Source organism: Calidris pugnax, unplaced genomic scaffold, assembly GCF_001431845.1.
Source record: "Calidris pugnax isolate Ruff unplaced genomic scaffold, ASM143184v1 scaffold147, whole genome shotgun sequence".
Lineage (NCBI taxonomy): Eukaryota > Metazoa > Chordata > Aves > Charadriiformes > Scolopacidae > Calidris > Calidris pugnax.
In genome coordinates, this window is record NW_015092359.1 from 1,465,284 (window position 1) to 1,484,565 (window position 19,282).

General features: G+C 42.9%; 1 protein-coding gene across 3 annotated transcripts in view; it reads right to left on the reverse strand.

The window, feature by feature from the left end:
• NRXN1 (neurexin 1) overlaps window positions 1-19,282 on the reverse strand; it is a 765,322-nt gene that overhangs the window by 299,872 nt on the left and 446,168 nt on the right. For 2 of the 3 annotated variants that reach the window (XM_014962460.1, XM_014962459.1), the window contains exon 1: window positions 17,679-18,791. The exons of the other annotated variant lie outside the window; for it this stretch is intronic. In XM_014962460.1, coding sequence (XP_014817946.1) covers window positions 17,679-18,081 — 403 coding nt within the window. In that variant the 5' untranslated portion in view covers window positions 18,082-18,791. Of the gene's footprint in view, window positions 1-17,678; window positions 18,792-19,282 lie in introns of those variants that run through there. 3 annotated transcript variants of the gene reach the window in all.

Here is a 19,282-nt window from a genome sequence, read left to right on the forward strand (position 1 = left end):
GATCTGGGTCATATCACCTACACCAAATGACAGCCCTAGCATAAACTCAGTAGAAAGAATCGTCTCTAAAGCCTTAATACGTGCTGAAAACACCTGTGTTTGTGAAAAACAATGGTTCTCACCAGAGTACAGCAATATCTGCTACCATAAGGAAATCCATCAAAAATTATTATCTAGTTTAGGACAAAGCAGCCTTTTATAGACCATAAGAGTAACTGGAACACACATAACTTATTCCAATTAGCTGGAAGTCCTGACATAGCAGGTGGCAGCAGTGCATCCATTACTATAATGTGGAAAATATATGATGCATGGCAACAGGCAGTTGTATTTGTCTTGATTATGGAACCTGAAAACAGTACTTTCTATCCTATCTGCTGTGGCAAAATCATTTTTTCTGACCCTAGTGTGGAAAGGAGCCTTGAACAACATTCACAGGTGACACTTTCATGTCTCTCCTGCTAAATTAATATCAGGACTATGACTCTTCTATGCAGAGAATTGTGTTAAATACCCACGACAACAGAAGTTGATCGAGAATGGAAGTAGAAAAAAAAGTCCAAAAGAATTTTAGGTTCTACAGGCACTTCAAAATCTCCCGACCTAGAGGGGCAAAGCTGAAAAGATCCTTCTGGTGACACTAAACAAGGTACATGTACTAATAGCACCCAAGAAATGATAAATATTTGTATCCCTTCTGGAAACAGTAATTATTCATCATTATTGCTTTGTACCAATGCTGTAATTACAAGTTTACCACTACTCAATTCTGCCATGAGAGATCTGGATCTAAATTCTGCTTGATGTCTCAAACACGCCTTGGTATCAATGGCAATTTCATGAACAGAGCAGTTACTGCATCATTCCCACTGATGCCTAAAAGCTGGGAGAGCAAACACGACTCACCAGATTCACAATTTGTTACATTCTGCAGCCTTCTATTGTTAGATTTAAAAAACATGCTTTTAAGAACTGGAAATGAAAGATTTTTGCCATACAGTTGAACAAGACATTAAAATCTCTGAAGAAAAAATAGCCTGATGCTCTTACTGCCCCTTCGGCTTAGCCTTATTTTAAAGCAGTGGATGTCAATGTTGCAAGTGCCTGACCTAAGAGCAATATATGTAAATCCCTTTTAAAATAACAGTTACAGAATATTGTTCCTTATCTGTGCATTCACAATATATTTTACTCAAGGTTCTTACCCGCCCTACAGGAGGCAAGGAGGAATTCTTAATTTACAGATGAGGAGCCTGAGAACCACTAATAATAAAACTAACTTCCCAGAGCTGCCATAGGGAGCCCACCAGAGCTCGGGGAGATCTCTGCTCCCACTGCTGTGCTTAACACCAGGCTTCCTGATTAAATACTCTCTGGGAATACACTCGTGTCCCTACGTGGGACTTACAGACAGCTAAAATCACGCCTCTATACACAAGGGCAGCTTTTGAGCTAAGATGATAGATTCAGGCTGAGAGAGTTGGGGTTCTTCAGCCTGGAGAAGAAAAGGCTCTAAGGAGACCTTAGAGCCCCTTCCAGCACCTAAAGGGGGCTACAGGAGAGATGGGGAGTGGAGCGATAGGACAAGGGGTAATGGTTTTAAACTGAAAGAGGGAAGATATAGATTAGCTATTAGGAAGAAATTCTTTCCTGTGAAGGTGGTGAGACACTGGAACAGGTTGCCCAGAGAAGCTGTGGCTGCCCCATCCCTGGAGGGGTTCAAGACCAGGCTGGATGGGGCTTGGAGCAACCTGGTCTGGTGGGAGGTGTCTTGGAACACAATGACCTTTAATATCCCTTCTAACCGGAACCATTCCATAATTCTATGATTCTAAACACATGTAAATATAGCCTGATTGTTTAGGATGTCTGAAATCAGAACCTGCCTCATTAAATATTTCATTGGAATAGCTACATCAGTCATCTTTTCTTTTTCCATTTCACATTCAGGAGGCAGAAGGCACAGTAACAGCACTGTCTTAATAACTGCAATGTGTTTCCTTACAAGAAAAATGTACACACGTGTATATAAGTGTGCGTGTCCATGATTGAAACTATCTTACTTCAAAGGGCCATAATTTTGAATCCAGTACAGGTTGCCAAAAATGATAGTTGAAGACAACTAAAGGTTTATCACACAACCACACAACTTTCTTAGCAAGGGGCTGATACTATTGGTGAAGAAACAGGTATCTGGTATGTCCAGACAATGCTGTGGATAAAGAATTCCAGCCTCTCCTGCAGACTCTGAACCATTACTTTCCTCTCTAAATAAAGAACTTTTGGTAAAAGAAAAAAAAAATCAATTTATAACTATTTTCCATTTAAGTAATTTTCCCTGATAGGGTCTAGGTAAATGATCAAAAATTGTAAGTATAATCATTTTGTTTCACATGCATGAACTAGTATATGGGACAGCTAAATGCCAACTGGTATCATCGTCATGCCTACCAAGTTAAAGCACAGTGTTTTGTTATTCTTACTAACCATTTGTGGGGGAAATCTTAATTCTGAAAGCAAAAGTGGCCTGTCAAAAATATTCTGTTATAAGAAATCTTAAAAGAAAAAAGACAGGAAATGTTCTTGTGTATTGTTCATTTAAAGAAAAAAAAAAAAAGAAAGACAATGCTGCAGAAGATAAGAAAAATTATGCATAAGTAGCTGTCCATGCAAACTTTCAGCAAGGCTTCAAGCCTGTTGTTTTCATTTATATTTAAGATGTAAAGACATTTTAATTAAATTAGCATTTATATAGGAGTTCTCAATTTAATGGAACGTTTAAGAAATACCCAGCATACAAAATGCCATCTTTTAAATTGCTAAAATACCTGGCTAAGATCTCAGGATGTGTACCTTTCAGTTCATGGATAATTCATTGGGCTATCTTGGCAACAGTGTTCACCATATACAATTTTTAGTCACTAAAGACTGTATTGCTACTTGTGATTCACAAGAACATAAATTAAGCAGCAGTTTAATTGCAGTGAAGGCTCTTTGTCCGCTTTCTTAAGTCAAACAGGACTGTCCATGCCTTGTGTGCCATTAGCTTCCCACCACAGCTCCCAGTGGGGGATGCTGGTCAAGGTGGAAGCAGAACATGTTCTCCTAGTTTCAGAGCTTGTGACAATGAAGAATACATTTTATCCAAAGGTTCATTCACACCTTTGATTAGATAACTCTCAGAGACATTTGAAGAGTCCTGCATCTTCAACAGAGCTGCCAGCACCAATGCTGTAAAAAGCAATTTAGATATCAAGCTAAACAGGCAGTCTTCCTGGAGGTATGTCCATTAAATACTGCAAAATACAGCTTCCAACCCTCTCTACTAGGAGAAGATCTGACCTAGATGTTCCTGGCACCTAATGCCAGACCAGATTCGACAGCATCCCTCTGTATCGACTGGTATAGATGGTATCTACTGGACATCTCATAGCTCAGCCTGAGAGCCGTGGGTGATGGCAGGACGAGTAGTGAGAACCTGGTTCACTCAACCACTGCTTTGTACACAATATGTAGAAACCTCATACAAAGTTTAAGTTAACACATATATCACTTTCTGATTTTCAGAGTATCTGGATAATCACATCAGAGAGAGTTTCTTGTGCATATTATCTCCCAAGGAGGAGGCCAGAGGTTTTTCCTCTGTATGGTGTTTAATGTTGCTATATATGATTAAGGGCATTCAGCTTAGATGAGTTTGCCTGTAGCTGTATCAGTCCCTTTTCTTTTTTTTTTTAATAAGATCTTGTTACCGTTGATTGATTATTTTACTCTCTAGATAATGCATAGGACCTAGATTTTCAGAAGCTGGTGATCCAGGTTAGATGGACGGTACCTGCGTTTATACAACATATTCACCTGCATTGTTTTATTCTTGTGATAAATACTACATGGCAGAGAAATCATTTTAACTCCATGAATAAACTATTAGTGAATCTGCAACAGTTTGTGTGTATTCAAATTGGAACTAAAATGAGTTCACTGACTGAAATACAAGACACTGAATCAGCAACACCGAGCGCCAGGGATGACACTACCCAAAGACCCAGGTCTGAAATGCAAAGGAAAAGCAGGGACCAGAGAGTCCTCGCCTTTCAGATCTGCTACAAACTTGGTTTCCACTTCCTAGAAAACTACTAATAAAGCATGAACTTATAGAGACATTGTAATCAGTTCTACCTTTACCAGAATTTAATACACTCTATCAAATAATTAAAATGGCAAGACTGCGAGGTAAACGTTCTACAGGGTCTTTGGCTGAGTGACTGCAGAAGAAAACACAGAGATAATGCGCCGGTGATTTAGAATTAAGATCAACTGGCTGAACATGACAATACATCCAGACTTCTTTAAAAGGGCCATCTGTAAACACTGGATGTACACCAGTACATTTTAACTACTGTAACTTCATCGCGCATATTTAACTCCTTGACAATTAAGCAACATAGCCCAGAACATTTGGATTGATGTCTCTGCTGAAATCAAAGACAAGAAACATTTTATATATTGCTAAGTGACTGTCCAAGAATATCTAATGGCTTCAGATGAAGACATAACAAAGGTATATCTAAGATAATGGAAGAAGCCGTCCTCCAGCTGTGCTTATTAGGGAATACATCACTATTAAATCTTAATCCATTCTATAAGAAAATAAGGAAAAGAGGTATAACTCTAGCAAGAAGAATAGCTTTATTATAAGAAAATCTAAGAATATATTTATTTCAAAATTGGATTAGAGGCATGACACACTGTGCCACATGGTGAAGGTCTGTGCCATTAATCAAGGAATCTAAAATTTGCTAAAATGTGTGTGTGTGCAGAAGGATCGTTTCATAAACACATTTAAGTGAAAATGATGTAATAAATTTAGCCTATGGACATGTGCTGAATAAATATTTATGATAGCTGTAAAATGTGCCAGTGGTATTTATTATTTCAGAGTTTTCTCCATGACAGGTAATGATTTTTTCCCTTCTAATTACAATTCAGTGCTACATCTTTATTTTTAGGTTTTCTACTGCATATATGCAGTGGACATACACTGTATGAAAAAAATAAGATTTCTTAAAATGTCACAACAAAATCAAAACCTTCATGTCACACTGTGAATCTGGAGTCCAAGGGAACACGTTTCCCTACCAGAGTGATGTTGAAACCCCTATGATTGTAACTCTGAATCATTCGGGTAAAGAGTTCTTGACAAGACAATGGGATCGAAAGAATAAATGGACCTAAGACCGGGTAAGGAGAAACTTGAGTGGGCTGATTGCCCCAGAAACTTGGCTAAACCTCACGAAATCTTCCCTGTAGGTGAGCTTCACTAATTATACTATGAAACCCCCTCCTCTACAAGTTAGGATACCTGCCTCCGCTTGGAGACCCTCACCCACTGAGCCCACGCAGTAAAATTAAGAGACACTGTACTTCTAAATGAAGACAAGGACATTACACACCAATCAGCTTCAAGATAATGAATTATGAGCACTAGTAAAAAGTTGATAAACGATTAATAGGTTAATTATGTTAATTTACAATGTATAAATGAATGACTATTCCCATGTTGAGTGTGCTATCTTTGCAGAAATACCCCCTAGCACCTATTTCTGCGCAGAACTGCTAATAAATAGCTAATACCTCGATTTTGTGTGTTATTGGCTTGCACAGCAGGTAAACAATCCCATGAGGTTTGGGGCAAGAAGGGAATACAAATCAACCTAGTAACTCAAAAAGCTACTAAAATATCTCAATAAGTTTCTATTGGGTAAGAACAATGCTCCCTGATTTCCCATGTCTTTCTGCTATCAGTGAAGAAAATTATAAAGATGCTAAAGAAACAAAAGGACACTGATTCAAATTTTATGCCTAATAAACCTTGCTCTGAGGGACTAAGCAGACTTCAGTGACCCAGAGACGTTGCAGTGAACAAATTCCAGACAGACCACTTCCAGGCATACTGTTGGAGAGCACTCACCCCATTGGACTCAAAGTACAATCTGGACTTCGAGGCAGAATCTTCAACCCCATCCTCTGGCAAATCTTATTTGCAGCCCCTCCTCTCTACAGAGATCCCTCATGCCAATACAATATGAAAGAGGATTTCAGTACATGAGGAACAGCTTATTAATTTTACACAGCTCCTGAGCTATTTTGAAACCTACCCTGGAGAGTACTGTCAGCAGTAGAGAGTGATTATTTCCTCAGCTTTCTTGTCTTTTTCTATTCAATCCATCTGCTTAGCACAATGGGCTCACAACCTCTGACTGAAATTTCTAGACGCTACCATAATACAAACAAATCATATTAAAAATTATAACATCCGCTAAGATAAGGAAAAAAAGACACACGATATGATGTATTACTCAAAAAAAAAAAAGAAATCCATGAAATTGTGAAAGAAAGTTAATGCTGACCTTCCCTCTGTGACTGTTGACTCTTCACATCTATTGGCATTACACGTGGTAAATCACACGGGCTCACTAAAAAGCCTTGTCCTAGTCTTTCTCACAAATAATGGCCTGTGAAATCATTCTGATGAACTGCTAATTACCCTAACGGTCCTAAAGTCACATATGAAAGCAAATAATCCTTTCAAACCAAGCTAGATGTGTCTTCACTGAACGAAATCCTCACCCCATTCACATTCACTTATGGAAGGGAGAGAAAATAACTCGCCTGCTGATGCCAACATTCAAACATCCAGAGCAATTACATGGAGAGGGAACATTTAAATGGCAAACAGTATCTGTAAAATAAAATGACATGATGTGAAACCACCAGTCCAAATCTAGATTCAATGCATTATGACTGCCCTTCTCACTTAATAGACATCAGATACCATGAGCAACTGGAATCACAAGACAAGCAGAGAACAATATTTAAGGGAACTGCCCCCCATATGGCCCCAAAAATGTAAGGGCTGACAGGGAGTTTGGAAAGATTTGACTTATACCAAAAGACAGGCAAGTCTCATCTGTGAAGGCACGAGAGCTCTAAGCTTGATGTACTGGCATACATAAAGATTTTACTTTTTTTTTTAATCCAATATTTTATGCCCTTTCTACATTACAAGAGCTCTATAAAAAATCAAACCAATTAACTGGGAAAATATTCCCTGTTAAAAAAAATAAAAAAATTTCACAAGGAGAAGATATTTCTGGTTTTCTTTTTTCTTAAACAGAGGTATGCTCTGCCTGCTCGGCCCATTTTCCTTTTCTTCTTCCCCTCCATTGTTACTATGCATCACCTTTTTTTTGTTTTTTTCCCCCACAAATCAGCTCTATTAATCCCACAGTATGACCTACACACCAAAGGAAGGCAGAATGGCATTCATTCAGTAACTAGTACATTGTTTTAATGGTCCTGGGTCTTAGCATTAGCACAATAGAATAGAATGAAACAACAATACTCAGCGAGTCTTCGTTTAATTCCTTTTCCCATTTCAGGCTGCTGTGTGACTTAAGAGTTCGCTGCTTGTCACATGTAGATAGGTGAAGCTGTGTACTCTGGAAATAAACTGGATGGCTCTTCATTAACAAGCACAAGCAAAGGCTGAACCGAATAATCCTTAACCTCTGCTGTGTTTAGTTTATTTTTTGCCCGCCAGGCAGCTGTGGGCAAAGCAGTACCCAATGAATTGCTTACGGAGGGAGGAGTGAGGCACGGCATACGCTGAACCAGCATGGGAGCTGCTTTAAGCTGTGCCAATCCACAGCAGAGTGTTACACACTTTGGCCGTGCCCCAGATACGGCTCTTATGTCACGGGCAAGCGCACAAGGGACACAGAGGGACCGGTCAGATGGCCAATCTGACCACTGCAGGATTTCTTTGAATCATTCAAGAGGGAATACAAAGGAGAAGCTGATTTACCACGCCTCGGCTCCTCCCCATGAAGCAGGAATAACCATTCCAGACAAGCCTGTTGCCAAGACAGGCTGGGGCACCACAGAGACACCAGTGCTTACAGAGGCCAGGTTAATATATGTATGCCACTTTTGGACACCACAATTAGAAACAGGGGAGTTTTTAGCAATCTTGAACGCATCTACTCCAAGTATCATTTAGCAATAATGGCTGCTCCTTTTCTCCCCCCAGTTCTCCTTTTTTCCAAACTATACTTTGGCCATTAACTGACCCTACAGAAGACAAAAGTACCACCGCACACTATTTGCAGAAATAAATTTACTCCTAGATTGCATATAATTCTTTTTTTAGTTTTTCTTCCCATTCAAATAATTACATATGGAAAAAGGAAAAAAAAGAGGAGCATGTTTATCAAATAGCCAGCAGAGATCACGTAAATGACTTGAAACAAACAGAATTTTTTTGCAAAATCTTGACATATTTATTTACTGGCACCACACTTGCTATGACCAGCTTAGGATGAGCCTTTCCCATGTCTCCAGCAGTGACCTTCAACTCAAACAGTGGCACTTGTCCCTAATCCAAGTGTTGGCAGAAGCTGCATCAGATACACACATTGCACTGAAACCCACCTTCCCAAAGTCCAAGGCATAAGCCCCCTGACAGGCAAATTTTATCCTACAAGTGCAATAAATAGATAGCATCTGAGGAGTCTTCACTTGAGTCACTTGCAATTTATATCAGCGTTAATAACTGCCGTATCTAAACTAACTGCCTCCATAGATATCTAGCAGATGTATCACATTTTTCCCCACTGCAAGCTACAAACTGAAATTTAAGTGTCTTACTCAGGTATTTGCAGGCCACTGTCCTTCCTAACAGACCACCAACTCCTCTTATCCACACACTTAACCACAGTTTTGCAATGTCTTGCACAGTAAGATCTCACTTTGAGATGTTTGTTTTTGTTGTTGCTGCTGCAAAATAATGTTGTTACTATTCTTTCTTCACCAACTTCTCCCTCTAAATGCCATACAGCGGATTTTCCTACATTCCTGTCAGACAACAGCTAAAGCTGTCAAATTGTGCTGAGTGATGAAAAGCAAACTTTATGAGCTAATGTGAGAAGATTTCTACAAAAGTTTAAAATTACCATTACAAAAAATGTTCTGGCCCCAATCTTAGTGAACGACTGGTTTTCTGTTAGAAGACAGCACAGCTGAAGCGAGCCTTTGGCCTACACGCCCTCACACATAACACATTCTAGACAACAATTTCTAATGAAAGCATGTTGCACATTTCTTAACCACTTGAAAAAGAAAGTCTATTAATTGGTAGGACATAAAGCGAGCAGTCATGCTCCTGTAACTGAAGTAGAGCTTCCAAGCAACAAAATAATGTTAGACTTCTCCCCAACCTTCCCTTGCCCACATAATGTTCTATTTGACTTCACTTGATGTAACAGATTATCTAGAAAGATGGACATTCACAGGATTTCTGGGGCTTTTTTAGAATTTGAAAGCTGTATTTGAGAGCTGCTCTGAATGCCAGGGTTGGGGTGCATGCCCCAGGCAGATTTAAAACCCACAGCAAGGCAAACTGCAGACACGAACCAGCCTGAGAAGAGCATGGAGGGTGGAAGGATGGGGCTTGGATGGAAGCCACAGCATGTTCTGACCAACTGGGACACCAACATTTTAAGACGCATCCATTTAGACACAGCCAAAGGGGCTAATCTCACATCTGTTGTTTTGTCACAACTCCTAAACCCCTCTCTGTGGGCACAGAATATCCAAACCCAAAATAACAGCATGATTCAATTCATGCTCATATGTTTCCATAAATATGGCAATTCATTATTTTTGCTGAGAGCTCCCTCATAATACTTGTCATGTGACATACAGTGAACACATCCACTGACTGCATCAAACCTGTTTTAAAAATGCCTGTATTTCCATTGTTATTTGCAATAACTCATTCACAGCTTAAAAAGCATTGTTTTGGTGGAGGGAGGTCACACCAGAAGCGCTACGTGCATGAGGGACATCAGATCTGACAGAGGCACAACTGATCAGGTCACGCAGTGGAAATTTTGTGCTTGACCTCAATAAAAGCAAATCAGGCCCAGGCCAACGATCAGAAACAGTGTCTTCTTTAGCCCTCGGTTCCTTCACGTCTCCTGATCTCCACTGAAGAGGAGCCAAGCCAAAGGCCATTTTTCCCCATCTCCTTTCCACCTGCTTCCCAGGGCTTTAGAGTCTCTGTCACTGAGAAAGCCAACCAACTCCAGCCATTCAGCAACGCAAGCACGGATTAAGGTTACAGCCGACTCCTCTTCAAGGTAGAGAAAGTTTCTCAACATTTTTGAAGTTTATCCAAGTCCAGTCATTCTCTGCTCTTCTTTATTTTACAATTGCAGATGAGCTGAATTAATGAAGTAAATTAGAGAAGCCCTAACTCAGTTGCAGATATGCAGGGATAAAAGAACATATTTGGAAAGCAGTCAACTTGCTTTAGAAGCATGTTGGCGTGTCTTTGCAGATACAGCTGCAGTAAAAAAAAAAAGAGCTAAAGAAAGAGTTAACACTTCTGTCATTTCTGAGTAGGTGTCTGAGCGCATCCCCCGCTAAGGGCCCAGAACAGCAGAATGATCTGAGCAAATCTTTTCTTGCTGAGCCCTCTGTCTCTCTCCATGCTTCAGCAGCAAGCTCTTCAGGAAACACCTATCTTTGTATTTAAAAGGAATACTCGTCACTGTGCCGTTCAAATATGTAGACTATGCAAATTCCCCAGCCCTTCAGGTAAACCCAGCTTCAACCCCGGCTTGCCTTCTGAGATTTGGGATCACGGATACCAAACGTCTATCATATGTGTACATTTTCCTTATCAACCAAGCCCCAGAAATGGTGAAGCTCTTTGACTCTTGAGCCAGTCACAGCCTTAATCAGAGCTATTTTGATGGAATTGGCCAGTTTAGTGCTCACAGAAATTCGGAATCAACTGCTCCAGTTTTCTGTGGTGATTCACTAACCATGAGCCAGAGATGGTGACTGTGTCTAAGCATGGAATCCTCCCCACCACCTTACCCCAGCTCTATGGAGGGACATCCAGTAGCACATCCTTTCCCACGTTATTTCACTGGCTCATTTTTTCCGTCAACCAAGGGGGAAGACAATAATTGATTATATTGTTCTGACCAATTACACCTGTGGTTAATGAATATTGCCACTGAATGCTTTTTAACATTTTCAGCTCTTAGAGAAATGCTCTCTTTTTCAACTTAACATCACAGACGATTTGCTTATTATGAGGAAACATCTGTGATACGTATGTTTGTGCATGCACATGCTTGGGCACAAGTATGTATAAAGTTATGAGAAAGAGGGGGGAAAATTACTGCCAGGAATCCATGTTGTTATTGGGAAAGGAAAAAAAAAAAGTCTAAATGATGGTAAGTACGTGACTGCTCTTTTATATGTTTGTTACTTTTAACTTTATAGAATAACATCGTTATTTATAATACACTTATTCTCATCAAATCAGACTCTTCCATTCTACTTATAATCACAGTTACATTCACAAGTCAACTTATTATCACAGCAAGATCTATCGGCTCTGCCTACACTGTATTTACAAACTAGAAAGAAAGTTGTTAGTTTAGAAGAATTTGCTACAGATACTGTGGGCAGATCTGAGGACATCAAACTCAATAAGAAAGAGATAAATTAACTGATACTGGGGAAAGACGAGGAAGGGGTCACTAATGTCATCTTGATTACTCAGAAAGGTTAAGAACTATTGCAAGCTTTGGCCAAGGAGAAGACAAAAGATTTAAGTTCAGTGAACTACACTATATGATATGTGGAAAATATAATAATCAAGCATCTCATCCTACGGTTAACCGTGGTAATGACCATCTGTGTGAGAAAGCTGAGAAAACATTAGGACTGTAGAGTTGGTTGTGCTTACTCACGCTGGGCATTGCAGTTGTACCCCTGAGTTTCGTCTACAGAGTTCCCCCCTGGACTAAAATGAAGAGACAGAAAGAAATTTCCCTTCAAGCCAAGTCAACTTCTTCCTATCAGAAAAAAGCCATCTTTGAAAATTAGAAACAGCAGGAAATACACGGTATCGAATGCTAAATTAATTTCTTCTGATAACTTATTTCAAAGAGTATTTGATTAAAAGACAATAAAACACGCTCCAAATCTAGAAAAGCGCGGTTACCGCGGGCTGAGGCACAAGTGGCATTGCTGATAAGTGACAGCAGAGTGGTGTTATTTATTTAGCTCTTGTAAAGGCACCCCAGTCAATCAATAGCTGTGCATGTACTAAGGCAGTAGGGCTTGTATAAAGATGCTTATCAGAAATCCATGAGCAACATTCCACTTTTGATTACAGTGCTCCAGACTGTCCGCAGGACTGCTGAAGACTGTATGCCTCTCTGACGAGCCATATTGACAGAAATAATAATATAGAAACCACACTTCCTAATATGCATATCTAACTGCACAGCCAATTAACCACTATGCTGACTGAAATTGCTTTGTTATTCATTTTATTCCAACTGATGTTAATACTTTGGCAGCTGATGGGGATAATAACTGATGGAGCATATTGGAAATTTTGAAAGGGGGATATAAAATTTATATAATTTAAAGACGTGGAGAAAACTGCTACGCTTTACAGTCTTAAAACATGAAAATGTCTCAGTTATGTGTAAGCAGTGCTCAGAGCAGGAGAACTAGTAAGCATTTGAAAATCCATGAATGAAAATAAGATATAAAAAAAGAAGATTGTGATACACAAACAGGTTTGAAAAAACGTTAAAAAGATCTTTCTCTAAAAAAAGGCAATTATAACATGAAGATGAGACTTTTTCACTTCTACCTCTAATATCACATTGAGTAACAACGCTTGAACATCTGGAAACATTTACATATGATGTTTTAATCAAAATATAACCCTTTTCTGCAACACAATAAGCACATTTTAACCAAAAAAAAAAAGCTATTTCATCTACCCTAGCCCCTAGAAATATTTGTTTTATTATCATTATATGCAGAGATAGCAATTCCAGTTATGAAAAAAAAAGTAAAAGGCCATAAAATTATTTTTACCTACACTAGTAAGTCTTTCCTTGCAGTTTTCTTACAAAGATAAAATGCTACCTCTACATCACATGCACATCTTTCAAAGTTGCTTTGGCCATGGTTTTCACAATGGTGGTATAAATGATTTCAATGAAGTGTTGAAAATTCTGGTCCAGCCATTCTTAGAGAGAGCTCCTGTGGAGTTCAACAGGCACCTTCACTGAACAATGGCTGCCTGGTCCAGCCCACAGCCTGGTGCTCTACTAACACCGAGCTGGTGATTCTACTACAGCAGTCTCTCCAAATGGACATAACATGGATGAATCCAGTGCAACGATGGCCAAACAGTGAATGGAAGAAGCTGGCCTAGCTCAGAAGTGGGAGACCAGTGTGCATATCCCTGCTGCCACGTCATGTTCTGGATAGAAAAGACTGGAGGAGGGAACATGCTGTGATAACACACCACCCTGGTGCTCAACCTCAGCTCTCGCCTCCGAAACACGTCAACTTTTCTTCCTCAAAGCTCTTATTTCCCACAAACTCTTCTTCCTGCTCAGGAACTTTGCTGTGAAGCACTTTTTCACCCCCTCTGCTCCAACTCTTAAATCCCTCTAGTGTCCCACCACAAAGGTCCCTAGCACTCCCCCACCCCAAACTACCACTTTCTTAATAATTCTAATTCCCTCTGCATCAGACCGCCTGTCCTCCACCTAAACCATCAGCCTGTATCTTGGTCATAAGTCTCATCAAGACAGATCCCTTCTGGCACCATGCTAACCCAGGTCTTCAGATGCACAGCCCCTACACATACTGCTCAGCTCCTTCTTCTGTTCTGCCTGTGAGCACGTCGATCTTATTCCCTCCCCATTTTTACCTTTTCCTTCCAAGCGCATGCACGTACCAACATTCAGATTTTATTAGTCACCTCCTGGCTCCTACTCTGGCAGATATATAAAAAAAAACCCACCCAGAATCAACTTGTATTTATCAGAAAACAGCCTGAACAAGATCCTGAGAGCACAGAAAGAAGAAACAGCAAGAAAAAATGGTCATACTGTACATGTCATTTGGTATCAGAGTAAGAAACTGGGGCGGCAGTAATAGACCCAGCCCACTGGAGACCAAAGAGGTGTGTGCAGGAAGGAAGGGATGAATGAGGATGGTAACAGCAATCCATATGGCTGCACTTTTAACTTTTCACTTGTTCAACGTGCAATTTTCATTTCACACATGATCCATCGTGTTCCCGGATTCTTAAAGAAACTGTCTTCATTTAAAGTTACTTAGAAAGTTGCAATCACTTTCCTTTGATGTGGGCTTTGCCATGGACAGTCCATGTTTTTGGAATCAAGAGGCACTGCAGTATGAGTTACTCTATCTACTCCAAAAATAAATAATATTGCATGGGAGAAACAGCTGTAACAAAAGCAATAGCCTCCTTCTTAAACGGAGCAAGGAGATACGAACATAAATGATCAAATAACCCACGTGCTGCAGAGACCTGGGAAGTGCTGAGCAGCCCAGGACTAGTGTTGGTGAACGTTAGTCTCTCCCTCACTTCTCTGTACTTCTCCTTATCTTGCTGACGTCATCATCCAGAGAACTATTTTCTTATTCCTTCCTGTGGTTAAACTTTCGATTCTTTCAACCATCTTTCTTTCACCTTCCGAAGTTACATGAGAGTCAGAAAGGACAGTCAAAAAAATAATTTGGTCAAGCCTGAAAGATGTTTGATTTATACTTTTAGCATATTAAAACACTATGTGCTGAACTACTTTTTGTTTAATAGGGTGAGCTAATCGCTTGGTTGGAATTCTGTTTATGTCTCTGGAAGGCACAATACCGTCCGCTAAAACCACACGGGATCACACTACTAAGCAAAATCCCAGCAAAATTACCTGACGAGGGTGTCAGCAGCAAGACTGTGATTTGGTTTTTCAAGAGAAGTGGAAAAAATCCAACCATGCTGGGCTTTTGGCTTTGTTTGTACTATTAGCTGGGATTGCGTTGGCTCGAGGAAAACTGAAAGAATGAAAAAATCCAAGCATTTGCTGAGAAGGTGGGGGTGGCAGAGCGAGCCAGTGCCAGGGGCAGGGGAGGAGGGCGTGCATGTCTGAGGACTGTGGTGACACGTATTGAATGCCTGGGCAAAGTGATCGTTTCTCCTTCCTTTGACACTTCTGATTCACAATATTAGAGAGCGCTGCTTTCATCGGGGATCGACTAATTGACCTACCCTAAAAGCTCTTGTTGACTTTTAACAGGTAGGATGCTACGAAAAGCTGACAAAGTAACAAAAAAAGCAGGTATGAGGTCACCATAAAGACTGCAACGGTTACGTAGGACCCTGTTAGACTAGAACAGAGTAACTGCAAAACCGACTGGAGCTAATGCTGAGGGATACAAGCCTGAGAATTGAATTCTCACTCTCACCCAGCTAAACCCACAGGAGCTGGGACAGGGGAGAAGGGTGCTCTGAGGCCAGGGTAAGCACCCCCCACCCCATCACTCTCACTGATGCTGAGAAACACGGTGATGGGCTCCACAGGAGCTGTGTCCAACCCTGCTCAGCCAGAAGGATAAACGTTTCTGTCAGGCTTACAGAAGCAAGTGGGAAACACCTCTCTGAAGAATTAAAACCGAGAGGAATTAGATGCTTTCAAACACTGTCGGATAGTAGAATTTCTGATAAACACAGAAAAGCAAAGGCGTTTAGAGTTATCAAGTAAACACTCTGAAATGCCTTCTTATGACATGTAACACCCTTCATTTTGTAAAATCAGCTACTTAACTTCTGGAGAGGCTCCTGGGCTTCCCCATGAAGTCCTTAAGTGGCAGCTCCACCAGTTCATCTTGCATTTTCTTTAACAAGACTTGTTTCTCCTGAGAAAGCTGCCTTTTTACACCATCACCCTTTGATTGGGTCCAAGGTAATGTTTTTTCAAAATTGGCAAAAGGTGTGTGATTTTAAAATGCATTCTAAGGAATTGTAGCTGGTACATCTACAATCACGTTTCTTTTCCCCTCATTTTTTCAGCCTTCCCTCAAAGTAACACAGAAATTGAAAGAATAATGAACATATACATATATGTGCACACACACAGCTCTAATTTTCCCCTCTAAGTGGTACATACGGTACAGAACATGCAGCATTCTCAATCTTGCACTGCCTCAGTGCACTAGAGAGGAGAGTGCTGGCCTGAATTTCTCAGTCTCTTTTTTTTTTTTTGGAACCAGACCAGGCATCTAACTTTTTTTTTTTTTTTAAATTAACAAAATTCTTAAGCCATTCCCTTACACTTTGCCTGTTTTCCGGCAGTTGAGTATTAAAAGGCACACAGGGGGAATTTTCAGGTAAACAATGCTATTGTATCCACTAATGCTAGCATTAGTAATAACTGGGGGGAAAAAAAAAAAAAAGCCAATAAATCCTAACTACCCCGTGCCTGCAACTAGGTCATCTTGAGCAGAGATGCAAAGGTTAAGTACAAGATCTGTTTTTCACTTTGCAAGGCTTGTAAATGACATCGCATGATCGTGCAAATGAAGCAAGGCAAGATGAGAAAATGAAGAAGAATGAAGCTGTATAATCTAATCAGGAGCCAACAAGGGTTTTTCTTTATCTTTTTTTTTCCTCCCCCGGAGACAAAGGAGGCTTTAAATCCTTAAAACGGCAGTCTGGTGTTTCGCTTTCTTTTACAGCTTTTGGTAAGGCTGAACATATGCATGTCTATTTTGCATGTATTTATGTACAGGTCCATGTAAGTATGCATGCAAAAAGAAAGAGAAAAACTGTAACAGGGCTGTTTAAAGGGCACTGAAGCAGCCTCCTGTCACTTCAGAAACTAAGTACCGGAGAACTGTAATTCTTAGGCAAAACGTTATTTGCTCCCTAAAAGAATTTTATCCCCGTCCTTTTCCTGACGGCTACAGCGCGTATTATTTCCCCTTCTCCGTATCTAAACGCTTCCTTCTCCCCCGATCCCCTGTATCATTAGCTGCCCTTTGCTTTAGTTCATCGACTTTCCACCAAGGTAATGAATTGGGCAGGAGCACGATGCTCCCCAGCAAATTTAAGCAAGGCAAAGGCTCCCTCCCCGCCCCTCGCCGGGCTCCCTGGGCACCCTGCCCTGCCCTGCCTCTCGCCGCGGCTCAGGACCACCGACACCCGCCGCGGGGACGGCTCTGCTCCGGTGTGTGCGTGTCCCCGGGCTGGGGCGAGGCGGTGGCGGGGTACCGGGGAGGAGGCGGCGGTGGGGTACCGGGGAGGAGGCGGTGGCGGGGTACCGGGGAGGAGGCGGCGGTGGGGTCCCGGGGAGGAGGCGAGGGCCCCCGCTACCCGTGGACCGAGGCGAGCCTGCAGGCTGGGTTTTCCAGCCGGCTCCGTCTGCGGGGGAGCGGAGGGGTGCGGGAGAGAGCCTCCTCCCCTCCGCCGCCCACCGACCCCACCGGAGCTCGGAGACGCCGCCGGCCCCGGGGGATGCCCCAGCAGCGTCCTCCGCCCGCCCCCGCCCGGCTGGAGGGGCGGCGGGTGTCCCAGGAGCAGCGGGGATGGGCCCGCACCCCGCCCGAGGGGGCTGCCGGCGGGACCGGCCCCGCAGCCCTTCTTCCTCCCGCCGAGCGCGGGGTCCGGGCAGCCCGCGCCTGACCTCTGCGGGGCACGGCACGGCACGCACCCGACCACCATGCAGGGGGACGATACCGAGCGGCGTCCAAAAACCCACCGTGTCCGCCTCGCAAGGAAGCCGGTGACCTGTAGATCGCGATAGGCACTGAATGATGTTTGCTGCTGCCATGGAAATGGTGAATGTGGTGAGCGCCCAAACTGGAGGCACCCCACGCCACCCCAAGGAGGCCGCTGAGAGTAAGCGGGACTATCCAGAGCAGGGCCAAACGGCCCCCGGTGCTGCCGCTGCTGGCGGGTCCCGGCTCCGGGCTGCCCCTGAGGAGCCCCCCCATCCTCCGGTGAACGGCGAGCCGGCCCGCGGCGTCCTCGGGAGGAGCAGCGGCCGCGGCAAAGGAGGCAAACTTTGGGGAGAGGAGCGCTCGCACACAGGCACACGGCGCCGGCTGCAGCTCACCGCACCAGGAGAGCCATCTCTTCCCTTTGGGAAAGCTCATCGGCATCCTTTGCTCCAGGTCTTCTTCTACCCAAAACAATCCGAGACATAGTCAAGAGGCGGAGAATCCAGGCAGTTCAGAGCCTCGGCGAAAGAGGTGGAAGAAGGGAGGAAAAGCCCCGCGCTCAAACAATCGCTAGTTTCAGCTTTCCCGGGGCCGGTGCTCATTAACAATACTCCACAGTTGCAAGGGCTACGAGAGTGCCAAGCATTCCCCCATCCTCAGTAATCCACAGTGCAGCCAATCATACCACATTTCTGCTAAGAAAGAAAAAAGGGGATGCCACTCCATCAGCCGGCGCTGGGGAAGCAGAGAAAAATCAAACTGCTGCTCTTCCCTCCATTCATCTCCAAACTGGTGAGCCCCTCACCCAGCGATCCTCTCTCTGTCTCCCGGCGCACACACACTCACACACTCACACACACTCGCACACACGCCGCCAGACAATAATCAGGCTGCTCCGGCAATCTCAATGGTCTGACTATTGACAGTAACACCCGAGGATGGTTTTCAGGGAGAATAGTGCACCCTTATGAAAGAAGCTGGGAAGAAGAAAAAAAAAAAGAAAAAAAAAAAAAGGAGGAAAAAAAAAAAAAGAAGCAGCAGGCTTGCGAAGAGCAGGGCTATGCAAATCTGCAGTCTCCAAACAGCAAATCGGTGAAGCTGGGATGCAATGCAGAGGACGAGCCTATGTTAAAGAGGGAGGCTGAGTTCAGCTCCCACACACACAGTCGCGCTGCCGCTCCTCCGCCTTGCGGGAGCCGCGCACCGCCGCCGGAACATGGCTCGGGCGGTGCGGGGCGGTGCGGTGCGGAGGACACACGCACACACCACACACACACACACACACGCCGCTCCTCCCCACACCCCGCCACCCATCCGCGGCGCGGAGTCAGCAGCGCGGCGGGAGCTGACACTTCAGGTGTGGCAGTGTCTCGAAAACCCACTTTCAGGCTAAAAAGAAGGATTTCGGGGCTTTTAATTGGCCTAAACTTCGCCCATCAGATGTTTCCCTCTGTCTATTCGAGCATCCGCTTTGATTATCCGGTAATGACACTCACGGCGCCAAACAAAGAGTTATCTTTTTCTTTTTTATCTTTTTTTTTTCCAGCACTACTCAACCACCGCACCTCGGCTGCGGCCGCAAACCGGACTGAAATCAGAAACGTTTCTGGGCTGAAATAAACCCGGTTCTGAGCTGAGCCCC